Raw genomic sequence first — 27,496 nt, 5'->3', positions numbered from 1 at the left:
AGCCATTCAACTTGCGTGTTTGTGTAATTTTGCTCTCCTGGCTTCAAATGATTATGGAACTTCTTCAGTGTCAGGTACGTTACTGCTTGAATGTTATTCACAGTTTTGGAAGCTATATAACATGTCTGGGGAACCTTTGGCCTTCCAGATATTGCTGAACTAAAACTCCCGTCAGCCACAGCAAACTTAGCCAGCAAAGATGAGGGTTCAGCAACACCCTGGAGGGCCCAAGGTTCCCTAGACATGCTGTGTTTCATGACCCTTGCTGCTGCCTTTTAGAGAGCGCTGAATTCTGCAGCTGCAGTACCCCCGACAGATGGCAGTCTGGCTTGGATACTTCCAGGAAAGTAAAGCCCACCACTTCCCAAGGCGGTCTAGTCCACTCTCAAAGAGCTCTTACAGTTTCAGTTGCTAAAGTTTTCCCTAAGCAAAGTCCTTATCTCGTTCACAGTTTTGTTTTGCCCTCCTTGGGGTCTGGATAGCGTTGAATGGGCTTGGTGGGGCAATGGAACTTAGAAGAACACGGCCATTGACACCAAATGCCCCACTGGAAGTCCCCCCTTCACATTTTCAATAGAGTCCTGGGTATCTTCCTTTGCAGGATCTTAAGGAGAGATGAACGTATTCAGTACAGCTAACTTTCTAAGAAAGATTTCCCCTTTTTGGTCCTTCAGTGTTCAGTCTTGGACAGATTATTTTTTTCTGGGAATTGGTATTGAAATTTGAGTTAGAAACTATGTCAGCACTTGCAGGAAACCTTGGCTCTCTCATCTTGGTTGAAGAGGAAAAATGAGATCTTATGGCAGCGTTGTTCTTGCTCCAAGCTACCATCTCTGCTTTCAAGTGGTCCACTTTATGGTGCTGCCTATCCCCTATTGTCCTTCTCTGCACATCTTTGCGGCATTCATTGGCTGAGTTCAGGCATACTGCCAAGCTTTAGTTAAGAAGCCAAACGATGGTTCTTATCTGAATTGTTTCCTATTTGCTCATCATCCAGCTTCATAAATTCAGTCCCATCTCCATCTGCAGTAGCCTCATGAGCTGGAGCAGCTTATCAGTGAACTGTCAATTCAAACATAAAAGTATACCACAGCTTATCCTAGCTTCAAGCCATGCTTTGAGTTTGATAGCTCCAAATGTAAATAGGCTCACATTCAGAGATTATGGAACTACAGTTTAAAATAAGCAAATCATGGGTTTGTGTTGTGTATCAATCCAGCCTATGTCAACCACTCTGGCTATGGATACTTGACTGATGGGCAATTGATCTGAATCAGAAGGACTGTTTACATTCTGTATATTAAGACTGTTGAAAACTTGAAATGACTGGTTGAAGGTTAGAAATTCTGTCTTTCCTACGTTTCATCTGGTACTTACCATTACGGTGGTACCTCTGAATGCGAACGGGATCCGTTCCGGAGCCCCGTTTGCATCCTGAAGTGAACACAACCTGCATCTGCGCGAGTCACGATTCGCCGCTTCTGCGCATGCACGTGATGTCATTTTGAGCACATGCGCAAGCGGCAAAACCCGGAAGTAACGCGTTCCGTTACCTCCGGGTTGCCGCGGAGCGCAACCCGAAAATGCTCAACCTGAAGCAACGTCAACCCGAAGTATGACTGTATCTGTGGTGGGCTTGTGAATGACTTGGTTCTGGGGCTGACCTCAGACCTCAGAATGACATTTGTTCACACTGGTTTGAATCGGGGAGAGATTTTTATCTGCAGTGTTTTAGTTTTCATTAAAAGTTCTGCCGAGTTACCTGTGTTCCAGCCTCGCTGCAGGGTTACTGTCGACACAAGAATTCCTTCCGAGAGGAATCTGCTTTTAAAAAGTCGTTCAAGGGCAAAGATGTTGGATCAGTCAGATTCGAAAGGGAGCAGGACTTGGGGTTTCGGAATCTAGAATTTCAGAAGCTGCATGTTTATAATGCATATTTGCGTTCATGCTTGAACTTTGTGCTCGCTAGTGGGTGGAATACTTCTCTTGGCCCCATTCCACTGGAGTTAACTAAGCGCTTTCCTGTGCCAGCAAGAAATACTTTAATCAGTTGGGAGACAACAGTTTGTCATGCGTTCTTTGTTTAGTGTGCTTTCGGGAAGCATGCCGAAACACTCCGTGGCATGAAGAACCCTCTGAGTTTCACGCAAGTGTACAATTAAAGTATTTTAAAAATTCATTGGGTAATAAGAGTAACTTAGACTGTTGCCAAGTGTTCCATTTCTCCTTAAATCTGTCCGGCTTGCTTGATTTCAAAGGCTGGAAAAATTAGAATAATAAGCTTGATGTTGTAATAGAAGCTCTCCAGCGCTGCTGTTCGTAATCTGTTGGTACACAGAAACTTAAAACTGACTTACAGGGCGTGTTGCATAGCTAGCACTGTGGTCAGAGTTGGTGCTTTGGTTGCTGACAGAGCAGGTCTTGTCACTAAAAATCATTGAGGTTGGGTGGGAAGGCAGACCAGGAGCTATGTGGAAGTAAGAGGGGGGTAATATGCAAGTCTGGCCTAGCCAAGGAGAACGAAATCCATGCCATTAAGGGGGGACGGGGACTGGGCAGGCTCCCGTTTGGGAGGGTCTTCACTCTCCTTTTGCCTGGAGTACTTGCAGAATGAGAAGAGAACAAGCTCCTCTTCTCTTGTGAAGTCTGTGTGTGTGTGTTCAGTTTTACTGTGGGTTAAATGGAGATTGTGCAATATGCATAGTTGCCAGGCAATATGCATAGTTGCCAGGCAGAGACTCCTGTGCTCTGACTAGGCCCCATACATATCTTACCCGTGGAACTGATGAGCGAAACGGGTGCTGGTGGACGTCTTGCTTCTGTACGGCTGAAATGTCCTGGTTGTCTTTTTGCATGGTAAAAAGTAAAATGTGGGATGTTTGGTTCTCTCCCCACCCCCCCGCCTGGTAGGTATTTCAGAAAATCAATTTTGGATGGGAGAAGCTTTTGTCAGCTTTCCAAACCTAACATCTGATACCTTCTCCTCAACCCCTTAGTTGAAATAATGTTATAAAGCTGGTGGGGAGGTGTGCGAAATCTTGGATTTTTTTAGGCAAAATCTGCCTTTACAGCAATGCCTTGGTATTTGTGGCTATTCTCTCCTCTCCCCCCCCCCCCATTTTCACTTCCTGCAACTTTTTGAACTCTAAATCTCTTCCTACTATTCAACTAAACCAACTCTTTGGGGGGAGGGGTTGCCGTGTGGCTCTCAGTCAAGGCTGGCTTTGGTTTTGCTTTTGTTCCCCACCCTTCACCTTTTAAAGAAATAAATGGGAATTGAAATATTCAGCATCAGGTAGGAACTTGACCTCAGAACACAAATATTTGTGGATGGAGGTATTTTGGGGACATGCATATTAAGCGTTCCTTATGGATTTCTGCAGCCTTTATGGGACAGGTAGGTTGTTAATGCATCTAAACTCTTGAGTGGAACTGTGAAAGATGGAATTTGCATGAATATCTCCAGGGTAATCAGTTTGCAATGGAGAAGTACTGTTTCAGTGTATTAATTGAGCAGGGGGAGGTGGGTTATGAAGCTCGATTGTGGCCATAGATCAGAGAGAGGTGGGGAACACAAAATTCCCTCCAGCTCCATGCAGTGAGTAGATGTCGGAACTGTGCACATTTTTGTGCTGTGCATTGCCAAAAGTGTGCACCACCACTTTGTGTCCTTTTGTTGGTGTGGGAATGCCTATAAATGCATGGTTATTAGGTTTCTAAACTGCTTTGAGCAGATCTCTCTCTCTCTTTTAACCTGGCAAGGCCAGCTTTGGAAAACAAGTTTTAATTGAACTTGAAAAGTTTTGATTGAACTTGAAGAATGAATGCTCTGGTAGGCCAGATTGTAAGTGTCGATATTCAAGGCCACAGGGAAGGAATCTTATCAGTTCCTACGCTATGGTAGCTTAAGGTCAGCCACAGATCATTCAGAAGCCCTCGTCATGAAGAAAGTATTTATTTTGCCTCTCCGCTATGACACTGCCTACTCAGCAGCACACACCGTAGCCTGAGCAGTCGTGTGGGCAGCAGATGTGCTGCTGAACAAACCTTGAAACAGAGAGCAAGACCTCTCCAGTGCCGGCGATTCCGTATAGCTCTCCTAAGTAACTGCATGCTGCAGGTTAGACCTGCTTTGCTTGTTCTCAAGCATACACTATCTCACCATGTTCTCAAAGTAGCACATGAGATCCTTAGTGAATAGAGCATGCTGTAACACAGAATTCTTCAACCTTGGGCCCCAGACGTTGTTGGCTTCTAACTCCTGTGATCCACGACCAGCTTTGCCCAGCTTTCAAGGATGATGGGTGTTGTCCCACACCATCTGGGGACCCAAGATTGAAGAGAGCAGCACAGGCAGGATCTGAAGTAGTTGGACACCAGCCTCGCTACCTAAGTGCCTTGTTTTTTCTCTAATAGAGGAATTTAATGCCGTGGAGGGTACATTCCTAGGAAGGGTTTGTGGTACATCTTCCTCGCTACATTGTGAGTGGTATTTTTTTGATCTTTTTGAAGCTTTTGGAGTTCTACAACTGCAAAATAATAATAATAATAATAATAATAATAATAATAATAATAATAATAATAATAATAATAAATGACTGAATGAATTTTATTTATACCCCACCCTCCCAAGCCAAGACTGGGCTCAGGGCGGCTAGCACCAGGTATAAAAACAATTGATTAAAATACAACTTAAAAACAAGATTAAAATACAACATTAAAATGCAGCCTCATTTCAGTAGAAACTCAAATCAAAAACTTTTTGGGGATGAAAATGTCAAATCTTCACCAAGGCCAGCTATCCAGACTGGTCCTACGTGGGCCAGAAAAAAGCCAGGGAAGTCCCCAAATAGGAGTTCCATCACAGGAGAAAGGAAAAAGGAAAGATGTAAGGCGGATCTTTACATGAAGCGGAATAAGGTGGTAAAGTCCCAAAGTTTGGGAAGTGTGGGAAGTTTCCCTGCCTAAAATTGTATGCAGCTAGAAAGCCAGCGTTTTGTGAGTGCGGGGGGTGAGACCACAGTTTGATTTCCTTCCCCACCCCTGCTTACAATCTGATACCATCTTTATCGTGCCACCTAATTTTGCTGCCTGTGCAGATCCTGTGCATGCTGGTTCACGTTCACCAGCTGAGAAGGGTTTTCCTATCGCCTGTCTCCTCTACAGCTCCAGTGAGGTTTCACGGTCTGGTGTTTGAAAACTTGTTCATGCTTCTTTAAAAACTGTATCCCTCTCTGCAGATTTTGTGTGCTCAGATGGGAGTAATTATTTTTTTGAACGGGATCCAAGGACTTTGCCTTTCATATCATTAACGGTTTATCAAAGTATTTCTTAATCCTCGCTGAACCTGCTGACTTTTGTAATATATTTTTTTTCTCTCCAAGGTACATAATGCTTGTTTCTGGGCAGGATCTTGTGGTCTCTGCCCCCTTCCCATCTTCCTTATCTGGAAAGCCTGCTTGGAGAAGGCAGCGGGGTTTGTTTGTGCTGTGCTATTTAGAGTGTGGTAGCAGTGAGGGGTGGCAGGCTTGGAACATTTGTATTCTCAGCATTGAGTTGAGTTATTCTGAGCATGGCCTCTCGCAGAGACATAATGGGGACTTAAGTCCATTGAGTCTACTCTATCTTTATTGGATATTCCCCAGTACTTGAAGAGTTTTATCTCCACCACGCCAGTGCCCACTGTAGGGCCAGCCAGGAATACCAACCCTGCCTTGGACCCCTTTGCACAGGGAGTACTAAGATACAATCTTCTGGGAGATAGAGGATGAACACCAGCGTGGGTTTGGAGGGAGATAAATGCAAGAACTTGGCAGTGGAGAAAGAAGAGGGGCAGGCTGTGCCGTTGATTTCTACACTTCCCCTCTTCCACTGAGACTAGATGCAAGATGCAGAGAGCGTCTCCCTCCCTCCTAGTCAGGATCTTCCTCCCTTCTTCATCATAATTCATCCCCTCTGCAATTTGGAAAAGTCTGTGTTTTTACTCCCCTTGCTCCTGCAGTTGTGTTCAGCATCTGCATATCTGCACTCTGTAGTCAGGCTGCGCCCAAGTCCGCACTAAGGAGACAGTTGGGGAGAGGAGCAGTTAAAAAGCTCCTCTGTGTTTTTTAAAAGTTTGTTTTGCGAAGAGTAGCTGAACCTCATATATCCTAACAATTGTGCAAAAGTGGAGGTGCCTCTGCTGTGTGTCTCTGCTAGAAGCACTGTAGCTGCTTGTCTGCATACCAGAATCTCCCTCTGCTATTATAATATATGAGCTAGGGAGATGTTTGGAACTTGTTAAGTAGCCTGAAGAACAGGACGGCATTGTAGAAACTTGCAAGAGAAAAAAGCGTATTAAATCATGGTGGTGATAAATCAACAATTACATGATCTGTTTTGTGCATGTGTTCATATGTAATGCATGACCTTAAATTAACAACCAGTACTATCCATTGTGTTGAAATATCTTGCAAGGGGAACTCGGGTTGTTACCTTATTTCCCCCTGGTATTACTGCCAGAACGGTTTTTTGTTTTTTGTGTAAATATAGAGGTGGTATATCAAACAACTTGGAACAACCTGCGACACACACCTTTTGATCTAGTACATGCATTATGCACAGACATCCAAAATCTCTAATTCAATTAGGACTGCTTTATTGAACTTTAGAAGCATGATAGTCACATATATTTTATTTGAGTTTTAACTTGACAGTATTATACTAACAGCTGCTGTTATTCCTGTGGTCATGATTGTCTTGAATGCTAATTCACCTGCGCTATCTCTCATTTAGGCTCCCCTAACCCTAAGCTGGGACGCGGGTGGCGCTGTGGGTTAAACCACAGAGCCTAGGACTTGCCGATCAGAAGGTCGTGGTTTGAATCCCCGCGACGGGGTGAGCTCCCGTTGCTTGGTCCCTGCTCCTGCCAACCTAGCAGTTCAAAAGCATGTCAAAGTGCAAGTAGATAAATAGGTACCGCTCCAGCGGAAAGGTAAACGGCGTTTCCGTGCGCTGTTCTGGTTTGCCGGAAGCGGCTTAGTCATGCTGGCCACATGACCCGGAAGCTGTACGCCGGCTTCCTCGGCCAGTAAAGCGAGATGAGCGCCGCAACCCCAGAGTCGGCCACGACTGGACCTAATGGTCAGGGGTCCCTTTACCTTTAACCCTAAGCTGTCTTTTACATTGAAGCTGAAAATGTCACCACTCAGATCTTTGTTGAGTCATGTTGTTGTGGACTACCGTAACCATAGTAAATTCTGAAATACAAACTTCCCAAGCTTTCATTAGGTATCATTTTAATTCCAAATTGACTTCTAGCTTTGGACTCCGTTGTATAGATAGACAACGTGCCCTTTTCTTGCAGAACGTTGCCTCCAAATTTCTTCAGGGTCATGGAAATGTGTTCAGCAATGTGGAGTGAAAGGCCTTGGTAGCGAAGGTGTGACTTTACCCCCCTCCCTCTTAAGAAGGTGGTCAAGAAAAGGCCTCTTCTGGCAAACCAGTCAGAAGAAGATGGGAAGGAAGGAAGGTGTCTTTCTCTTCCCCTGCTCCTTAGCTTGTAGTGCATCGAGCTGTGTGTGTCCTCGTTTATGAGACTTTGCACCCACCATCCTCTTGCTTTTCAGTAGCCAGCCTGCTGCTATCAGAGCCTCACGTTTAACCATCAGGAAGCAATGCACCTTGGGAAGCAGTTTTGATTTTATTGTGTGTGTGTGTGTGTGTGTGTGTGTGTGTGTGTGTGTGCGTGCGCCTTATTGAGCTTGCATCTTAGTAACAACCTGGAAGGATCATAGAGGCTTTGGAATTAACTGGCCAAGCGCAGTCCAAGCCCTTTTATATGGTCCATATCACACTTTAGGAATTGGTACAGAATGGCCAGGATTTGGCAGGCTCTTCTCCAGGGAGGCCAAGGGCTAAGCTAGCATAAAAATGGATTCTTTCCGATAGACAGTCTGATCTTTCCAGGTCGGGATTAAGATGTTCAACAAAGCATTACGCCTTTGTTAACCCTACCTGGCTCATGAACAGAGAATTTAGACCCTAGTACTGCCAGTCTCTCAACTGGCTCTGCACATATTCCCCTAATAAGGAGTGCATTCTTAAAAGTAGGGGGAATTCTACAGAGAATCTTGGTCTATTGAAAACATCTCAAGTTTAGTGATGCAGATTTAAGTTAATAAGTATTTTTTTTCCTTTATGGAACAATGAAGCTTTTCTGCCCCAGTACTAATTGTATATATTTTCGGACATGGAATCCCAGGGGTGGAACAGTGCTGAACACTGGTGGGTCACATGGAAATTATCTGGCAATGTTGCAAATCTCACAGAGCCATGGGACTGAAAAGGATAATTAGGATGCTGCTTCTAAGGCCCCTCCAGGTTAATTTGCAGATGCAGTTTGCCACTTGTCTGCTCATTGAGTTGTAGTTTGAAAGCCATTGTAGCTGCTGCTGCTGCTGCTGCTGAACTGTATCTGCTTTGATGTGACTTTATGCATGCTCATTTCTATAATTCTACTGCCATTTTGTTGTCCAAAGTACAGTTCTGTAGGCTGGAAAGCAGTCCAGTTTATTCCTGTTTATTCAGAAGCAAATCCCGTTGATCTGTTAGTGCCCTGGAATTCAGCAGCTTGGACTGGGGCAGTGGAGGCTGATTCCGTAGGGCCAGTAGGGCACTGCCCCACCAAACACATTCTGCCCTCGATTTCTACCTGCCTGCCTCCTTGCAACCAGGTCAAGGGGGTGGCACTGCCCATCAGCATCCTGCTCCTTGGGCTCAGTGTTGACTTTATAGAGGAGGAAGTGGGGAAAACCAGGGCACCAACCACTACTGGACTGGAGGTAGGATAACATGAGTTATTTGCCCATTTTTTATGTATGTGCTGAATTTCTGACCTGATTAAATGAGCCGCCGCTGACATGTACCAGTGCAGAAACCAGGGGAGTAGAGGAGAGATGGTCTTGGGCCAATGGAAGAGTCAGCAGCTGGAGAGGAATAGTATTGGAAGCAACTGAATCTTAATTGGGAATACTCATCTGTCAGTTGGATCGTGCAGTTTCTGCACATCATACATTTAAAGCAGTATGGTGTGAAAGTGGCCATTGCCTCCATGTCAAAGAACTGCTATAGAAACTGTGCACATTCCAGTTGATACGGAGTGAATGTGGCCAGGGAAGAACTCTGTCATAAGCAAGGTAGGTGGGATGAAACTGGGAGTAAGTAAGGTTGCACCCAAAGCCTGATGTTAGTTGTGGTGTCCAGCATCTGTATCATGCTTTAGCTTGCCCTGCCAGATCAGACAAAGGACCTGTCTATCAAAGCATCCTGTTTCCTATAGTGGGAGACTAGATATTTTGGGCTAGCACCCCAGGCGGGCGATGAGCACGATATCCCTGACTTGCTACAATTCCCTAGTGACTGGCATTCAGAGGCAGGCCTCCTCTGATCCTAGAAGTGCTGTATGGCCCATTGATGCCCTCCGTGCATTTTTCTGATTAAGTGCTGGGCTTAAGTTTGCAGGAGCTTCATCCTTGGTCAATGTCAACCTGACGCATACGTTTATTCGCATGGCTTGAAACAGAACCCAAGTGAGGCTGTTAAATATTGGGTGTACATGGAGACAGGTTGCCTTCCTTGGGTGGTCCCCCAGCAAAGACTCAGACCGCGAACCTGTCATTCCACAGCTCTGTGGCTAATTAAAGCAGGACAAACACAACACTTCTGTGTGCTGGAGATGAAGTTATCCAGAATAGAATGGAGGCCAGGTGCTGTAAACAATGCTCAGCGATGTTTGCTTACTGGGAATGCTTTCCAGCAGCTGCAGCAGAGCCTCCTGATTAAGAGCTGCTGATGGGACTGTGGGTGTTCAATTGTGTACATCATTTTTCACATTTGTGTTTTGAAGCCAGTATAACTTGCTGCTTGGGTTTTGTTCCAAGGCAGCAGTGGCCAATTCCATCACCCACCCACCAATTGAAATTGCACAGTCTGCAGAGAGGACTGGACTTTATTTTCAGTATGGCTCTCAACTGACTGAAGCCTTTTTTAAATGATTTATCACTTGCCTTTGCTTAAATCTAAATGCATTTTGCCTATTTCCAAAGCTGCAATGCCCCTTTGAGGCCCTAGAGGGATTTTCAGTTCTTCATCATAGAAATTCTAAACGACCTGATAAACCAAAGTTGCCACATGAAAGAAATAGTTGTCTTTAATATTCCTCCTCATTTTGGGGACCTGGGATATACAGTAATTATTACAGTAATGCACCAAAGTCACAATGGCTTAAGAATGAAGCAAGTTCAAGTCCTATCAGCCAGCATTAGGGAACACTTAAAAGCTGTATTGCCATTGATTCCCACTGCGTGCTGTTTGCTTCAGTTACCTATTTTTACTGAGGAGGGGGGTGGGTGAGGGAGGTCAAGTTTGTTCCTGATGTGCAATGTACATGGTAGCTACAAATGCAGATGGGAAGGAAAAGCCATCGTAAGATTTCCTTTAAATCTCTTTTTGCTGTGGAGAGCTGCTAAGTCGATACAGCTGGGAAAGCAATGCCCTTTTCAGTCTCAGTCCCACTGATTCATAGGGAGCTTAAATGTTCAAGCTTGCAGCGGTTGTATTTAGCCATTCTTAGTATATAGCATTCTCTCAATGTCCCAGCTGATGTCTTTGCCTATCAAAAACTTGATTTGTTTTTACATCCAAAGGCTGCTCATGCGATCAAGAATTAAAGCGGGGTAGAAGCTCACTTGTGCTGTGGTTTGGCAAACTCAGTGACAGGAGAATTCCTAGGTAAATTCTCAGCTTCAAAGTTTGGCCACAATCCTGTGGAAGGCCAAATGAAGATTTTACATACCTAACTAGACAAGTCACAAGCCCACCCACCCCCCAAAAAAAAATTGGGATGAAGGTTTGAATGCTTTCCAATGACTGGCATTCAGCCACCCTGTAAAAATTGCAGTGCCCCAACTGAGGCTGGTTTTATTGCCTCCAAAGTGTTGTCTTGTCTCTATTTTTATTTTACTAATTGAGCTTGGACTGCCAATATGTTTCTACTAAATGGAGATTAGTTTGCCCTGGTAAATGAGTCCTCAGAGTAATGAGCAAAAAGCTGCTGCAAAACATGTTTACTTGTAAGTCCTTTTGATTTCAGTACAAGAGCTTAAGTTTGCCGTTTCTAAGAAGTATTTCTCACATACACGTTGGACTGGTTGGGAAGCAACAATAAACAATGGTTTGTTATGAGCACCAGTCTTGGGATTTCGGCCTTCCATTGTGCTCTGTGTGTATTAGGAGAGGAGAGGTAAAGCTTCTGCTTCTGGTGTAGAAGAAACTGCAGTTTGTTCCACCAGAAGCTGGCCTTTGCTGCAAGGATAATGTTAGGAAATAAGACAAGACTATCCAGTCCCCATTGAAATTTTGCATGCTTTGATGCCTAGTAAATGACAACTTGTTGAAAACATGAACAGAGATGAGACACTGCACCTAAGCACCAAATGAAATTTACATTCTTTTTGCTTTGCACCAATGAAGCAAACGTGGAAGACCAGTCATCTTCTTTTCTGGGTGGGTGAGGAATTTTGCACACTATTCCTTCAGCCGTATGATGGTATCATTCTTATTACAAAAATGCAAAAAGAAGTGCCTATGTAGGTGTGGGGTTTTGTGAATATACACCTCTCTGCACTGCTGTGCCAAGATACGGATTGTTTTGGCTTCTCAGGAATGTGCCATTTTGGAAGGCAAGGAATGTAGGCCTTGGCTTAATAAGGTAGAATTAAAGTTGCGTCATGTTGCAGGTGCCAGGAATAAGTTTGTTAGAGGAAGCTGGATTCTGGCATTAGATAATACGTTTTTTTGCAGAGGGAGAGTCGATGTGAGCTAATTGCTAATCATGTAGACAAGGACCTTATTGTGTTCTTTGGACTCTTTCACTTCTCTTTTAGGAGAACTGGGTCAGAATCGATTGACATGTTGGCCCATGGGGTGAAGTCAATGAGCACATCCGATGTGCTGATTTGTGTTTGTGGGCTTTGAGTTTTAAAAATATGTTAGGTGGCCCACAGTGCTTCTCTTGTCTATGGGTGTCCTCTCAGAAGTTTTCCATATGGCTGTCACTTACATGTAGAAAATCACATATACTCTTCATATGCACAGTGATGTATGAAAAGTGCATATGTCTATTTTGCTATGTAGATGTGGTGCAGAAACTCAGGACTTCTCACTGTTCATATAGCAGATCAGTGTTAGAAATTCAGATATATAAGCTAGATGCCAAATAGCTCCTTAAACCAAGGTTACAGTCACCAAAATAGAATGTCTAGTTGCCATTTGGGGGCAAGACAGCTCTAAAGCCTTATTTTTCAAATGTTTGACTGACTGTGATTGATTATCAGTTAAACACCTGGCTACTTCAGATGACAACCCTTGAGAACTAAAAGAAGAAAAGTCACTTTATCCAGGGACAGTCCACATACCTATTGGCCTATTCCTACCCCCTTCTTAATGGTGACACAGACAATTCATAGTATAAGGATATTCTTCACAACTGTGAGCAGGGGCTGGGGTAAGTGAAGACAAGATACAACAATTAACTATAATGTTGTTCGCTGCTCCTGCTCAGGTTGCACAGAAAAAAGCATTTTGGTTTCTGAAATTCATTCTGATTGTGCAGATAAAAATATAACTGGTAGAATTCTACAGGATGTGGTATTAGTGTGTGAAAACAGTCCAGATCCAATGGTTCCCAGGCAGGCACTTCCAGATGGTGGAGATGTCAGGCGCCATTCTGGCGCCCAGGCATCTTGACTTGGTTGCAAGTGGCCAAGAGCCAGGTGCAGATTTCATGCATACATGTGTGCACCCATCAAACACTGGACGCATGAGATCTGTGCTGGTTTCTACCCTGCAGGAAAGAAAGGAAGTGATCTTAACGGTGATGGGGCTTGGTTAGGAGGGAGCGTTACAGCTTGACAATGGTTCTTGGTAATAGCAAGAACTCTCTTGGTGGGTCTGTGTAAGCCTCAAAGCTTACCAAACCAATCCATAGAATTAATTACAATGGAACCTAACAATAATTGTAAAAAAATGCTATTTAATAGTGGGATGTGAGGGGCAGGGGGAAGGAAGAATGCAGATGGGTCTGGTTTTTTGCAAGATTACATCCTTCTGGAGCAGTCATGTATATGAGGTATTTCATTAATACTTACCTTTAAGTTAAAAAAAATATTTAGGCTGCAGTCCCACTATACCTGCATACCAGGGAACTCAACAGGACCTGGGAATTTCTGATTAGATGTGGTTAGAATTATGCTGCTAGTTTGATGTTGAACACGGCTGAGCTGTATTTAATGGGACTGAAAACGAATCATAACCGCGGATCTCTCTGTAAATTTTCTTTGGTAAATGTTTATTAAAAAGAAAGCGCTAAATGCCTTGTTGATGCAATAGCACTGCAGTCCTATATGTGTATCTAGAAGTAAGCTCCATTGAGTTCAGTGGGATTTATCCCCACGTAATTGTATATAGGAATGCAAACTAAATTTGTTAAGCCACAGGACACGTTTAGCTTTTGCTGCAAAGGCTATCATTGCTATGTTTTAGTATGCTACTGCTTGAATTGCAGCCACCACAAAGTGGTGCTGTTGCACTGTAGAAAATGTCCTTTTTGCTTCTTCATTCTCAAATAACGGACAACTAGTGAAGTTCTAAATCCTTAGTGAAAACTAAACTTCTGTCTCTTTTATACCTTCTCAAAGTAGCCTCATACTACCTGCTTCCAAAGCAAAAAACAAATTCAGAGTAAAATTACCAGTGTATTGCTATCCAGATATGAACTTGTTGAACAACAACAACATGGCAGCTTTCTGCTATGGATGATAGACAATTAAGTCATACTCTGAATAGACCCACTGAAATCAGTGGGTCTCCTTTGAGTATGACTATCATCAGATTTTGCGCCATAAGACTGGCTGACACCAAGGAGGCTTTTGGGTAACTAACCAGATACGCTAAATGTTAACTTTGGGTTGAGTTGTTTGTTTGAGGGCTTTATGAAACCCATGTTTTGTGTTGGTGAAATGTGCCAGGTAATGTCTCAATGAAGCTGTATCTTGAGAGTAATTAAAGAGAGGCAGCTTGGATTGTCACATAGAAGCTTTCTTTAAAAGACACTGTTCCCTGGGTTAACTATAGATTAATCCATATTGGGGGGGGGGGTCAAAGTGCACCATGCCATGCTTGTAGCCTGTCTGAAAATAGCCAGCACTCTTGCTACTTAAGCACCCAACGCCGTGTCCTTGCATGCACCTTGTTTGCAGAAATAAAATGAAGCCAGTCCTAAGTTCACATGTGTTTTGAAATCTCCTGGAATGACACGGAGTTGGGAGTTGCATGCACGATCCAAAAGCTTTTTAACTTGATCCACCAAGAGAGATTTGGGAGTATGGGGGAGATGTCGTTGTGCATTCCTGTACACTCTGCAGCGCTCTGTGCTTTCCTGTAGATCCCAGATGTAGTTTTTGCGTTCAACTGCTAGTGCTGAGAGATTAAGCGATGTATGTCATGCATGAGCCAGCCCTCGGATTACTACTAAAACGCTGCATTTCTTACAGATGTCAAAATAAGCTCTCTAACATGTTTGATAATGGAGTATGCTGTAAACTATTTACTGAAGAAGTCTCCGCTTAAACATCTTCAGTTTTTAGAGGTGGGAATCACCCTTCTTTGGGGATTCATGGAGCCTATGTGATTGCCATACAGTGCCAAGCACTCGTGGATGAGGGCTGAGTTTCTAGAGCCATTTCATGTAGGCTTTAGGCCTGCTTTTGGTCACCTCGAGGGACCAAAACCATCAGGAGTTTGCGTGCAATTCTCCTCGGTCGCTTTCAATTCAATTGACCATGGTATCCTATGGCTCCGAATTTGAGGCACAATTTTCAAGTGTTTTTGTTAAGTGGCCTCTTCCAAAAGATGTGCTGGCAGACTGTTCTTCTACTCTATTGCATTCATGTTTTGGTGTCTTCCTGGTGGTGGTTCACCCTGTTCTTGACATGGTTGTGCTACCCCCAAAAGGGGCGGGCTGCCTGAGGGATGTTCCAGCATTGTCAGTGAGGCCACATGTTGCCTCTGTAGGCCAGGTTGCCTTTCACCAGTTTAGGTTGGCAGGCATACCAGGTACAGGTCTGTTTTGGGTAGATATAGCCCAACGTCAGTGTTCTATGTTCTTCTGATAACCTATGTTTCAGTAACCTGCTGGTTGGACTACTGTAATACATGGGGCTGCCTGGGCCAGGCAACATGATCGGTTTGTAGCAGTGCTTTGTCAGCTCTGCAAGCTCCCAGTCTGGGTTTAGTTGACTTCAGGACTGTGAAGGACTCCCTGCTAAGATCTTCAGTAGAGGCAAGTCTTCTCTTGAGTACCTCCACTCTATGGGGTGTCATGGGTAGCTACTGGAGAAAAACCCCTTTTGATGCTTCTTTGACTTACCGATTTTCTTGCTTTTAAGATGCCTTGTCTTACGTACATTTATTTCTTTTTTCAATTGGATCTTGGGCCTTTCTTTTGTAAGCTCTAGCCATGTGCGTAGGTGTCAGTTGTGAGCTATGTAAGTTGGAGTTTGAGTGAATATATTAATAATAGTAATTTATATGTCACCCATCTGACTGAGTTGCCCCAGCCACTCTAGACAGCTTGCAACAGATTAGAAAACCACAGTAAAACATCAAACATTAAAAACTTCCCTATACAGGGCTGGCTTCAGATGTCTTCTAAAGTCAGATAGTTGTTTAGTGCCATGACATCTGAGAGGAGGGCGTTCCACAGCCGTAGGTGAGAGACGACTGTGATACTAAGAAGGCCCTCTGCGTGGGGGTACTTTCATTACTTTTTAAAGGTTTCCATTACTTTTTAAAGCAAGATCCCTGTAGGGATCAGGTAGCATATCTATAATTCTAAATATAGTCTGTCTTGGATGCTTCCAGTTAAGGAAACTTAATTTGCTTCTGCTTGATATTACCATTCACACTCGTCTCCTTTCCCAACCCTCAGGATGAATCTAGATCGGAAGATGGACCGGCCTGGAGTATATTGCGAGACGACTTCATGATGGGAGCTTCCATGAAAGACTGGGATAAACAGAGTGATGGGGAAAACGCTGCTGGAGAAGACAGTGGAATCAAGGAGGAGAGTGAAAGTGACTCAGACCGATGAAATCCAAAGTGATTCAAAAACTAGTGGGGTTGTTTTTTTTTGGGGGGGGTGGTTAATATAAAGATTCTTGGTTCAAGCAAGGATGCCTTTTTTCTTACAGACGGTCTCTTTGAAGGTTGAGGGGAAACTCGCTTTAACAAAGCATCATCCAACAATCCTGAAATCTGCAGTATTTCCTCTCTAAAGATGTCTAATTTGTACATATTTCCAAAACAAAGCTGTACAGTCAAAACAGCAGCACCTGCCCAGTCGGAAAAAGGGAGGGGTTTTTGCCAAGGTCTCTATGAGTTTAAATATTAACATGATGCTTGCATTTCCACCTCTCTGTTTGTAACTTGGCTGGGTGTTTATCAGTTCATAAAATAAAACAGTGAAATATCCTTACCATGTAAAATTATTTGCTTCTATAGAGACTTAACCTTTCTTGGCTTCGAAAGGCTTTGTAGGTAATAAAGCAACCATTAATGTGTGATTTTGGTCTCTGAGCGTTGATATAACTGGAGACGACCATGAAAACTTAATTTTAAAAGGAGGAGGAAAAGCCAGGAAATGTAGCCATACTGTGTCCTCTCCTTTTTCCATATGTGTGTTTGTGTGTGGAGGGGGCAATGGCTTTGAATTCTCTTTAATATATTAAGTTTGCACTCTGAAAGTTAATTGAAATTTGAGATACCAGGGCTGGGATCCAAAGGACTGTGTAACTAATTCCACACACCCAGGGAGACTTTGGGATTTCTATGCTACGTGATGCATCCCTTTAGAAGCCGAGCAGAGTTTCAAAAACAATTTGTTGCGAAACGACTGTTTTTGTGTTTCTTTTCAAAAGCTTTGTTGGGTAAATAGCAAACAAAATAAAACAAGAGCAACAACAGTGTGTTAAACTGCAAATAAAATTAGGCAGATCCTTCAGCAGATACAGCAAGAAATAAAAGCTGCCATAATCTGTAGTGGTTGGGTTTTTTAAAATACAAATAAAAGCCATCTAGGCATTCGGAAGCTGTTGGGCCTATCTAAATCTTTTGAGTCCTCAGAATTTTCTCATTTCTGGAATGAAAATGATCCCAATGGATTGGGGCAATGATAACAACAGAAAAAACGAAGGGGGGAAGGTGACAGAACTTGGCATTATTGTGCCTGTCCCATCTCCCGTCTGAGATCCTAACCCAACAGCAACATGACGCCTGGAGAACACACTCTTCGCTGAGGCTTCCCCAATCTTCTTCTGCAGGGCCATGGAATTGGAGTGAATTGCTCTGTTCCCTTTTCTGGCCAGAAATTGACTGGGTGCGTCTTGGTCTTGGTGCCTGACCACTGCTTGATGGGTCTATCCACTGAGTGGAAAGATCCCTCTAATTCAAGGAACTCTCTAAGAGTTGAAGGATGAGCAAGATTAACCTCCCTCCACTGCAGAGTCTTTGTCTTGGTTCAAGTAGAGCAGGGCTGTCGCAACAGGTCAGTCGTGATCTACTGGTTGATCGAGGGGTGCCCCTGGTCGATCTTTGGACCCCCCAAAAAGAAGCTCAACAATTCCGGTCCATACAATGGGTAGATCACTGCCAGTGTTTTCGACATTCCTTTAGTAGAGGAAGCAGCTGGCCACTTTCAGCCCTTCAGGTGTCCATCCCAAACTATTCAGTGATTCCCACCTCCCCCCCCCCCCACTGGTGGCAGATGTGATGACACTCAGGGCTTTTTTCTTTTCCAGGGGGTACTATTTTTCCTCATTGTTAAAATGTGTGGCGCTTACTGTAACAGCTTCATGGTGAGTGCCAGCACCTATTTTTCTAGAAGAAAAGCACTGGTGACACTTTACCTCAAGGTGCTTGTACAGGGAGTTATTCTGAGTGACGATTGCGGTTCACCTCAGAGGTAAGCTGCAACAGCCACTCAAAACAACTCTACAACCAGAGAGCAGTTACCAGTTGTTAAAATGTAAGATAAGACTCGCGTGTCTCCTGAGTTTGGCTACCTGCGTCAACGCAGCTTTATGATAGACCAATACAGTTAAAGATTATAATAGGTTCTTTCTTGGCACCCGTCTGTCTCTGGAGACAATGAAGGAGTGTGCCTTTGGGGGTGAGGTCAAGCTCCTGCTGTAGAGACTGCTTTGTTGCAACTGGGGCAGGTGAAGGTTTCCAGTTGTGCTGCTGCAGGGGCCATCTATTGTACCAGTTAAGGATTAAAAGCAACAGTTATTTTGGATTTAAATCTAGAGCCTGTGACCCCCCATGTGCACAGGCTTCAAAACCCACTTGCGGATCACAAGATAATGAAGTAGATGGATGGGAATGTCTGTTATAATAATAGGCCTTCATGCTTGATGGCTGGGAGTTTTGGGTGGACAAATTTTCTACAATTTTCCTACTGTAACCTATTTGAAACTAGATTCCATTTCTAGGTGTGCTTTTTTTATATGAGCTTGAAAACAGCCTCCTGCATCTTTAATCATTTAGTGCCAATATGGCGCTACTGATTTAAACCGCAAGAAACTTGCTCTCAATAAACAAGCCTGCTTTTGAATTCAGTAGAAAGGCACCAATTATACCTAGTGAAATCCTTGTTTGATGTTCCTAATGCATGGAGAGGTGAGGTTAATCTTCCTCTTTAGTAGGGCACCGAAGGAAAATTACATTTGAGCATCTGGATGGGATGGTAAATTGCCAGATATTGCAGTATACGTCTCCTGTAGCAGCAGATGCAAGCGCTCTTTAATTCGTGATATATATTTTTTAACTAAGGGCTTAGGGCAGGTTACAACTGTTCTTACAAGCAAAACGATTAAACGGAAACAGCTGAAATATAAAACATCAGAGTAAAACCCCAGACAATGTCAATACCAGAATTCCAAATACCAGCTTCAGCTTTTGACCAACCCTAGGGCAACCCAGATTCCATTTTGTAGCGGCTTGATGCATGGATGGTGTAGTCAAAGCAAGGTAGCCCCCTAGCAATGTGGGGAAAGTAATTACGAGTTTGAGTATAAGCAGTCACTCACATATACATGCAGTGCATTGAAATTAGACTTTGTGAAATTTCTAGAATAGAGAGAACCACTTTGTGTGGACCTTTCCACCCAAGCCTCCATGATCCATCCAGGATTACCCTACTAATTTAGTGAACTGTGCTACTTTTATGGTTTTGCTCAGACCTACAAGTTTGGAGCCTGTTATTACAATTTCCCCCCGATACTGTTTTTTCAGGGGGTTGGACTAGATGATACTTGGGTGCCTTCTAACTCTTAAGATTCCTTTTTCTTTTTTTAAAAATAATTTTTATTGGTCTTACAAAATAAATTACACAATTAACATAATTAAATTTTTAAAAATCAAACAAGATTCTTCCGAATCTTAGGCCTCCCCTCCACCCCTCCATGGGTCCTTTAAATATCTTAATCAACTGCATATCTTAATCAACTGCATATCTTAATCAACTGCGAATTAATAGTTCTCCAAAATCCAACTCCTAGGATTCTGTGTTGGTATTTTTGCATACTGCTTAAAGATTCTTAAATATTAAGCTGCTTAGAAATGCTTTTAAATAAATATACTCGAAGGTGCCATAGGACTCTTTGTTCCTTTACATATTGATCTAAAATAACCAGTTTTTGAAAAGTTGGGCTAGGGCCAAGTTCTTGTAATATCGAACCAACATTAGCTTAGCTTATGCATTTGTGAGGTACGTATAAAAGGAGCTGGGATTTAAAACCCAGTTTCAAGTTGTGAGTTTCATTTGTTTTCTTCTTGCTCATAGTATAGTGGCCCTGGAACAGATTGTGAATCAGATCCCTTCACAGATAGGCTGCTCAGCAACAAATAGTACTTTGCTTTGGAGCAATCTTCAAAGCAATAAAATAAAGAGGAATACAATCTTTAAAAAGCAAAGTTAAACATATTTAGAACAAGACATTATCCCAAAAGGAGTAGTTTTAAGAACTGCATGTCTGCACCTGCACTGTAGAACATAGATTCTGGAACAGAACTTGATTTCCTAGGAGATGTTCTTCGTATAATGAAAGGGTAGGTTGTCCTCATGGTGGCAGTGATTTGAAACTGGAAACCATATTTGTCAAAAGGATGGTTGATTCTTAGGCAGTTTGACTTCTAATGCATGGTTATCTAGTTTTACTGAAATGTGTGTGGCTGATACTGCTAATTCTTCTTTGGGATGGTTTATGAAGCATTCCTTGCTTTGTGCGGCATGCCCAAATAGTATTTGACCTCTTTGTTGCTCTCCTGTGATTTCCATCCTTGGGTGGGCATGTGCATTCCTCAGGTGTGCTCAATTTGGGTTCTGTAAATGGAAGCAAGGGGCTTCCATTGAACTAGATCCTTGCACAAGTGGAACAACTTCACTTTGCTTCCCCGTTTCCCCTGCCTGCGTCTTGCGCCACACCCAAATTTGCTTTGGAGACTTGGGGGGCAGGGACCCATAAAACAAAATTTAAGAAGCATGGAAGGGGGAAGTCTGCTGGGCAAGAAAAAATCATTCCGCTAACGCAATGTGTTACTTATCGCTATGTTGAATACAACCCAAGGTCTGTAGTGAGTAATTTAGCCACCAGTGAGCCTTGCAGTAACCTTGTGAAATAGTTTCTCATCTGTAAAATGGGAATAACTTGATGTTGACAAGGTGCTGAAACCATTACAAATAAGGCTACGGCTGACTATGGATTTGGACCAGGTTGGAAAATGAAGGTAGAGAGGGATGTGTGTCTGTGAGCCTCTGGCTCCTGTGTGACTGGGATGCAGAGAATTGTACAAAGACAGTGGTGGCATCTGCCATCCCAGCCCATTTTTGCCGCTTGATGGCTGCCCATGGCTGACTGCCACCTCTGACTGGAAAACGCTCGCCATCCCTGATTTAGACCCAGACATCCCATGTCCGTGTCCAACACCTGATGGGATGTGGGGGCCACTTCCTTTTTCATCTTGCGTTTGTCTGTTGCCGTGACACATCATGAAATCAGTCCTGGTGTTCCTGTACTGAGCCAGCTTGAGACCAGTAATTGACTCTTTACATTGCTTTTTCAGCTCCTGAAAGGCTGTGAATAAATCTTAATTATTTTACTCCTTTCAGCCATTCGTTTTTTGTTTTGTTTATGTTTTTTAGAATCTTTCAGCCATGATGCAATCATCTGAATTCCAGGCCATTCCTCCTCCTAATTAACCTGCTTTCATCATCCTAATAAAGTTATCCAAATGGCAAAGTGTAATTTAGATTAATTTGCTTCTCCCTGCAAGTCATGTTATTCAAGTAGTTAGATTTTCCAGCCAGATAGCATGCATGGTTGGTGACAGTAAATGTGAATGTTATGTCAACAGCAGGGAGCAGAAGAATTAAAGAAAGCCAAATGAAGACCATTTGGGTCAGGAACTGAGCGCAATGAGCGGATCTGAACATTTTCTTTAGAAGACATGTATAGACCCAGTTGGGGATTGTTGGCCATTCAGTTTTTGATGAAGCATAGATAAGGATAGCTTTTGGTCTCTTCACTGTTTCCCACATGTAGACCTGTTGATAAAAAAACTAAATACTTGGCTGCTTGTGCAAGGGACCCCTGACCATTAGGTCCAGTCGTGACTGACTCTGGGGTTGCGGCGCTCGTCTCGCTTTATTGGCCGAGGGAGCCGGCGTACAGCTTCTGGGTCATGTGGCCAGCATGACTAAGCCGCTTCTGGCGAACCAGAGCAGCGCATGGAAACGCCATTTACCTTCCCGCTGGAGCAGTACCTATATATCTACTTGCACTTTGATGTGCTTTCGAATTGCTAGGTGGGCAGGAGCTGGGACTGAGCAACGGGAGCTCCCCCCGTCGCGGGGATTCGAACTGCCAACCTTCTGATCGGCAAGCCCAAGAGGCTCACTGGTTTAGGCTGCAGCAATAATTCACTGGATGTTTGCATAAACGCAAGCTAATTTAAACGTACAATGAAGGATGTTTTGGGGCCAGAGCACAGAGTCAAAAGCATTTCCATACAATGCAACGTGGTTTGTCATCAGTTTTGCCCAGACTTACAATCGTATTATGTGACCCGGCAATGATGCCTGTGGTCCAGTGTAACTTTTCCAAGGCATTGAGCCATGGGAGCTGACCTTATTTCACTTTACTAAGCCAAGATAGTAATGATCCTTTTGGCTATGCATGCAGTTTTTGTACCACCAACCAACCAAGTCTCCCATTAACTACAGTTTCCCATTTTGTTAACTAGGGTTAACATCACTGGAATATGCCAGGAGGTTAAGCCATGATTTGAAGTTGGCTTAACATCCTGGCTTGTTCCAGAGCTGTTAACCGCGGCTCCCCAGTTTGAGTGAAACGGGAAACTCTAGTTAATGGAAGACAGCCTTGGTTTCTCTGCTCCCGCCATAAAGGGAGGAGCGAAAGGGCTGCAAGGTTGGCCAAAATGCTTGTTCATATCTTGGCTTGTTAAGATGGGAAATGATAATCTGAACTCTCCCAGTATGCGGCCCGGCAATGATGCCTGTGGTCTAGGAGAGCTTTTACAGTGCATTGCAACCACAAGAGTTGCCATCAGGAGGCTGAACTGTGCCTGGATGTGCCAGGCTGCATATTATTTTTTACTGCATCCATGTGGGTAGCAGGGATGCCTCAGGTGGAAGTACTTTGTTCGCCCCTGAAAGTAGGTTCGGGGGAAATCTAAAACGTTGTTGAGATGTAATAAAGCAATATATTTATTGGGAGTGCATTGGGAGTGACTGGTTAAAATAGTTCCTGATACTGAGGTTGCATTTGTGCAAACCTGGCTCAGCAGTTTCCTCTGCCAAATTATTCTACTTCCTTGATTAATCAAATCATTCTGCCAGTAATGATACCTTCAATCATTTTGTCCTTTCTGCATATGAAGCTAGGGAAATATGCCAGTTCAACCTATGGTATTTATTTTTAATGTAATTACATCTCTAGAACTGCCTTTCTTCCATGATGGAAGTCAAGGTGGAAGTTACAAGCTTATTAAACTCTTACCAGAAATGTCTAATGTTTGAAACTAGTAAGCTTGAACGTTGTTGCACCTACACTATAAATGGGGGGGGGGGATTGTTCAAATCTGCTTTGCATTCCCCCCAATTAAATCTCAGATTTATTTATTTATTTATTTATTTATTTATTTATTTAAAAGCTATATTATTTAACTCTAGTCATATTACAGTGACACCACTGTTTTATGTTGTGCTCTCAGAAGAATGGACATGATGAAAGATTTTTTAATCATCATAAATTTCAACCACATCTTGACACTTCTAAATAGGGCTGAGGACCACAGTACCTTAAGGACTGCCTCTCCCCATATGAACCGCCCAGACCCTGCACTTGTCATCTGAGGCCCTTATCTGTGTGTCTCCCAAGTGTTTTGGAGAATTACAACATGAGGACGGGTATTTTCTATGGTGGCCTCTCATTTGTAGAACGCTCTCCCCAGAGAGGCCCGCCTAGCATCATTAGATGTCAGGCGAAAACATTCCTCTTTACCCAACAATCTATGGCCTTTAAAAAGGCTGCTACCATTTTTCCGTGATTGTTTTAATTTTTGGTATTATTATTCTTATGCTTTGTAAATTAAATGTTTTAAATGTTGTACACCGCCATGAGATCTTCGGATAAAGGGTGGTATATAAATTAAATAAATATTTTAAAACAGCAAATTATATGTTGTACTGCAAAAATAATCCTGCCTTCCTTACACTGTTCATTATCACCTCCTGAGGAAACTCTCATTCATGTGAGATCTATTTGTGGAAAACTAAATATGTTGCATAATAATATTCTCTCCCCCCCCCCCCCAATATTTTATTGTGCCTGCTGTAACTGTTGAATTGGCATTTACTAGGCCGTATTCTGTGAGATGCCCAGAGCACTAAATGTTGGCCACACAAACATTTAGTAAATAAGGATACAGTAATGTTCTCATGTTTTGGACCAGAAAAGGATAGGTCCCTGTTCTGAGAAGCTTACAGTCTAAAATTTGACACAAAGGAATGGGAGGAAAGAGGCCAATAGGTTAAGGTAGGACAAGGGGTAGTTTTTTGAGGACGGGAGATAACAGCATGTGAGAACTATCAACTTCCCTACATTTCCAAATACTTAAAGAGTAGTATCCAGTGAAGGAGATTCATTAGAGCAATGATCCCCTCCCTCTCCTTACACCCCTGCCATCAGCTCTCAAGGGTTGGGGGACCCCTAAAATATATATAGCAGTGTGTGGGAAAGGTAGAGATATTCCATTGTGCAGCCCGAAGCCCTTTTATGAACTGCTTCATAGGAACCACCCTTCGTTTTTCACAGCTGAAGTCTCCCAGGCTACCATCTAAAAACAAATATTTCTTACAACTATTGTCTGTGGGGAGGTAGGTACCTGGGCTTCATTTGTCTCTTCATAAATAAAGAGGTTTGGCCCCTCTAGTGGCACCTGAGTTTCTGAGAAATACATAGATCAGGAGGTTGAGTCTTTATAGCTATTTTGGGGCACTTTCTTCAAGCCCAAGGCATGCTAGGCCACTGGGTGAAGTGACTTGTAGGTTGTAGATGAGGGTGGTCAGTGGTTTCTAAAGTCGCATCGATATATTCTGAAATATTGGCACTAGGGACGAAATGGTTGGATAATGTTCTTGAAGCTACCAGCATGAGTTTGACCAAACTGAGGGAGGCAGTGGAAGACAGGAGTGCCTGGCGTGCTCTGGTCCATGGGGTCACAAAGAGTCAGACACGACTAAACAACTAAACAACAACAGGGGGGCTACGAAAACCCCAGATTTCAAGTCACTTTCCACGTTTAGCAAAATCTGCTGACTCTGCACCTGCTCAATGCATTTTCTTACTTTCGTTCCTTGGCTCTTGTGCTCCACATGCAAACTGGTTTGCAGGCCGTAAAAGTAGCTCTACCAAAGTCATGGAGCCTGGAGTAAATGTGAGGTTTGAACGAGGGACAGCTGAGAGCCAACTATAAGCTTGGGTGGCCTTTGCAGCTGTTTGCCACTTTATTTTAAAGGTGGATTAATTTGGGAATGCTATAGAACAATCTCTCAGGATTCTAAACCGAATAAGCAGAACAGCTGAATGAAAGTGAAAATACTGATTTATATGACAGGTTTGGTTTTTGATTTTTTTTAAAAAAGGATATATGAAAGAGGTCCTAGATGTGCCTCTTTTTAGATGAGAGATGTGCTGCTGAGAAGGCAAAGCTATTATTGTCATGAGAGAAATACTGGTTCCATTGCCCACTATGCCAGCTTGCTGTAAACTGCTGAGGCAGCATATCTGAATCAGCCTGGCCTCTGTCGTGTCTCTTCTTCTCTGCTGTCTCCTGAACCACACTGTGCTCTTGAATTGCCTAGAGCTGGCCCTATCATTAGGCAGAGTGAGGCAGCCTCCTCAGGCAGCAGTGCGGAGCAGAGCTTATGGCAGGTGTGGGCAGTTTTGTTTGTACCGGGTGTGGGAGCTTTGCTTCTCCAGAATTTGCTGGACTACAACTTCCAGCATGGTCAACGGCTGGGAATTATGGGGGTTTTAGTTCAGCAGCATCTGAAGGGCCAAACGTACCCCATGCCTGGTTTATACCACATGGCCTGCCCTGTAGGACCAAGCTAGCCTGGTCCCCTCAGCTATGTTGCCCCATTACAGTGGTGCCTCTCAAGACGGAAAACTCGCAAAACGAAAGGGTTTTTTGTTTTTTGAGCTGCTTCGCAAGACGATTTTCCCTATGGGCTTGCTTCGCAAGACGGAAACGTCTTGCACGTTTGTTTCCTTTTTCTTAAAACCGTTAATACAGTTGTGACTTGACTTCGAGGAGCAACTCATAGCACGCGGTGTGGTAGCCTTTTTGAGGTTTTAAAAGACTTTGGTGATTTTTGAAGCTTTTCCAAAACTTTTCCGACACCGTGCTTCGCAAGACGAAAAAAACCGCAAGACGAAAAACTCGCGGAACGAATTAATTTCGTCTTGCGAGGCACCACTGTACCAGTGTTCAAGTAAGATTTCACTCCCTGTTTTGTCAGTTTCTGTATGCAGGATGTGGAGTCCCAGTTTATCCTTTGCCCCGGGGCAGCAGATTATCTCTCACAGGCCCTGCCAAGTGGATCTTCTGCCTTTTAAGACTGGCAAAGAGAGGATTTCTTCCTTGTGAGGTTTTCCACTATTCAGTTTCCATACCTAAAGCCAGTGCGAAGCTTTTCCTAGACAAACTTTCACCTCCCTCACTTGAAGCTGTTGGCAGATGGTCCATTGTTTAGAATTAAGCGGTTAGAATGGTCATGAGGATGACAACACAGCGTCACAGGCAATGATTGAGAAGGCTTCCACATTGCTGCCAAATTTCATCTTATGTCATTACAATGAGGGTTTTGTGTTCTAAAATTGTATTTGTTGGGGAGAGCCTTCTTTCAACTGTTTACAAGAACCATCTTAGTCCCAGCCTACAACTTGGAGAGAGAGTGAGAGAGAAAGAACACAAATTAAAGGGTTTTTTTTAATAAGACTTCAATCTGCCTTAGGACTGTAACTACCTTGCCACAGAGAAGGGAAATTGTGCAACTCTCTGACGCTTGTTGTCATTGTGCAGCGCATGAAAATTACCTCTTAAATTCCAAAACATATTTTTCCTCCAACAATGGTCTTTAGTGTAAGAAACATAGCCAGCCTTCTTATGTAATGACTTGGTCGTCAGCAGATGCAAAAGGAGTCTTACCTTTACGTCTTACATAGTGCATTTGCACTTAACAATGTAAAAAGAAACCACAAGATTGTTTTTAAAAATCTAGATCACTTAATTTTTAAGTTAACAGGAAACAGAAGATCCTTATGCTCAAGAAAGTAACTTTCCAGGTGTCCCTATTTTTGTCATGAGAGAGTGAGAGAATAATAATAATAATAAAAAGTATGTGGAAAAGGACACCATTGTATTCACATGCCTGTGGTGGAATATGTATGTTAGGAAGTTTACTTTAGAAAAGTACATCTCTTTCCAGAATGTAGAGTTCAGAAATGTATTAAAGTCAAGCCCCAGACTTCTTTTGGGGCCTGCTTAGGCCTAAATGTAACACAAACAAGCGAAAGGAAAGTGAAATTAAAGGAAGGCAAATGCTTTGCCACTAACTGCTTAATTGGGGAACATATTGCAATGCAATGGTGGGCTTAGTTTGAGGATACTTATGCTGTCCCGGGAGGCATTTGCTTTCAGGACATCAAAGCCTGCATTCAGGCATCATCCAAACTGAAAAATGTCATGTCAGCCTTCATGTCAAGAGTTCTTTCCTCTTTTGTCAAACTTGTATTAGTTACAGAGGAACGAGATC

The 27,496-nt window shown here is 43.2% G+C and overlaps 1 protein-coding gene across 1 annotated transcript in view; it reads left to right on the top strand.

Annotated features, from left to right (window-relative positions):
* The window catches only part of RRP15 (ribosomal RNA processing 15 homolog), a 29,384-nt gene extending 12,815 nt beyond the window's left edge, over positions 1-16,569 (top strand). Inside the window, exon 5 of the mRNA XM_081186116.1 lies at positions 16,028-16,569. Coding sequence (XP_081042242.1) covers positions 16,028-16,189 — 162 coding nt within the window. The 3' untranslated portion in view covers positions 16,190-16,569. The remainder of the gene's footprint in view (positions 1-16,027) is intronic.
* Positions 16,570-27,496: the final 10,927 nt, after the last annotated feature.

The sequence above is a fragment of the Podarcis bocagei genome (genome assembly GCF_964188305.1).
Source record: "Podarcis bocagei genome assembly, chromosome: 3".
Lineage (NCBI taxonomy): Eukaryota > Metazoa > Chordata > Lepidosauria > Squamata > Lacertidae > Podarcis > Podarcis bocagei.
Note: the sequence above shows the minus strand (reverse complement) of the source record. Positions and strands in the feature narration are given on the sequence as shown.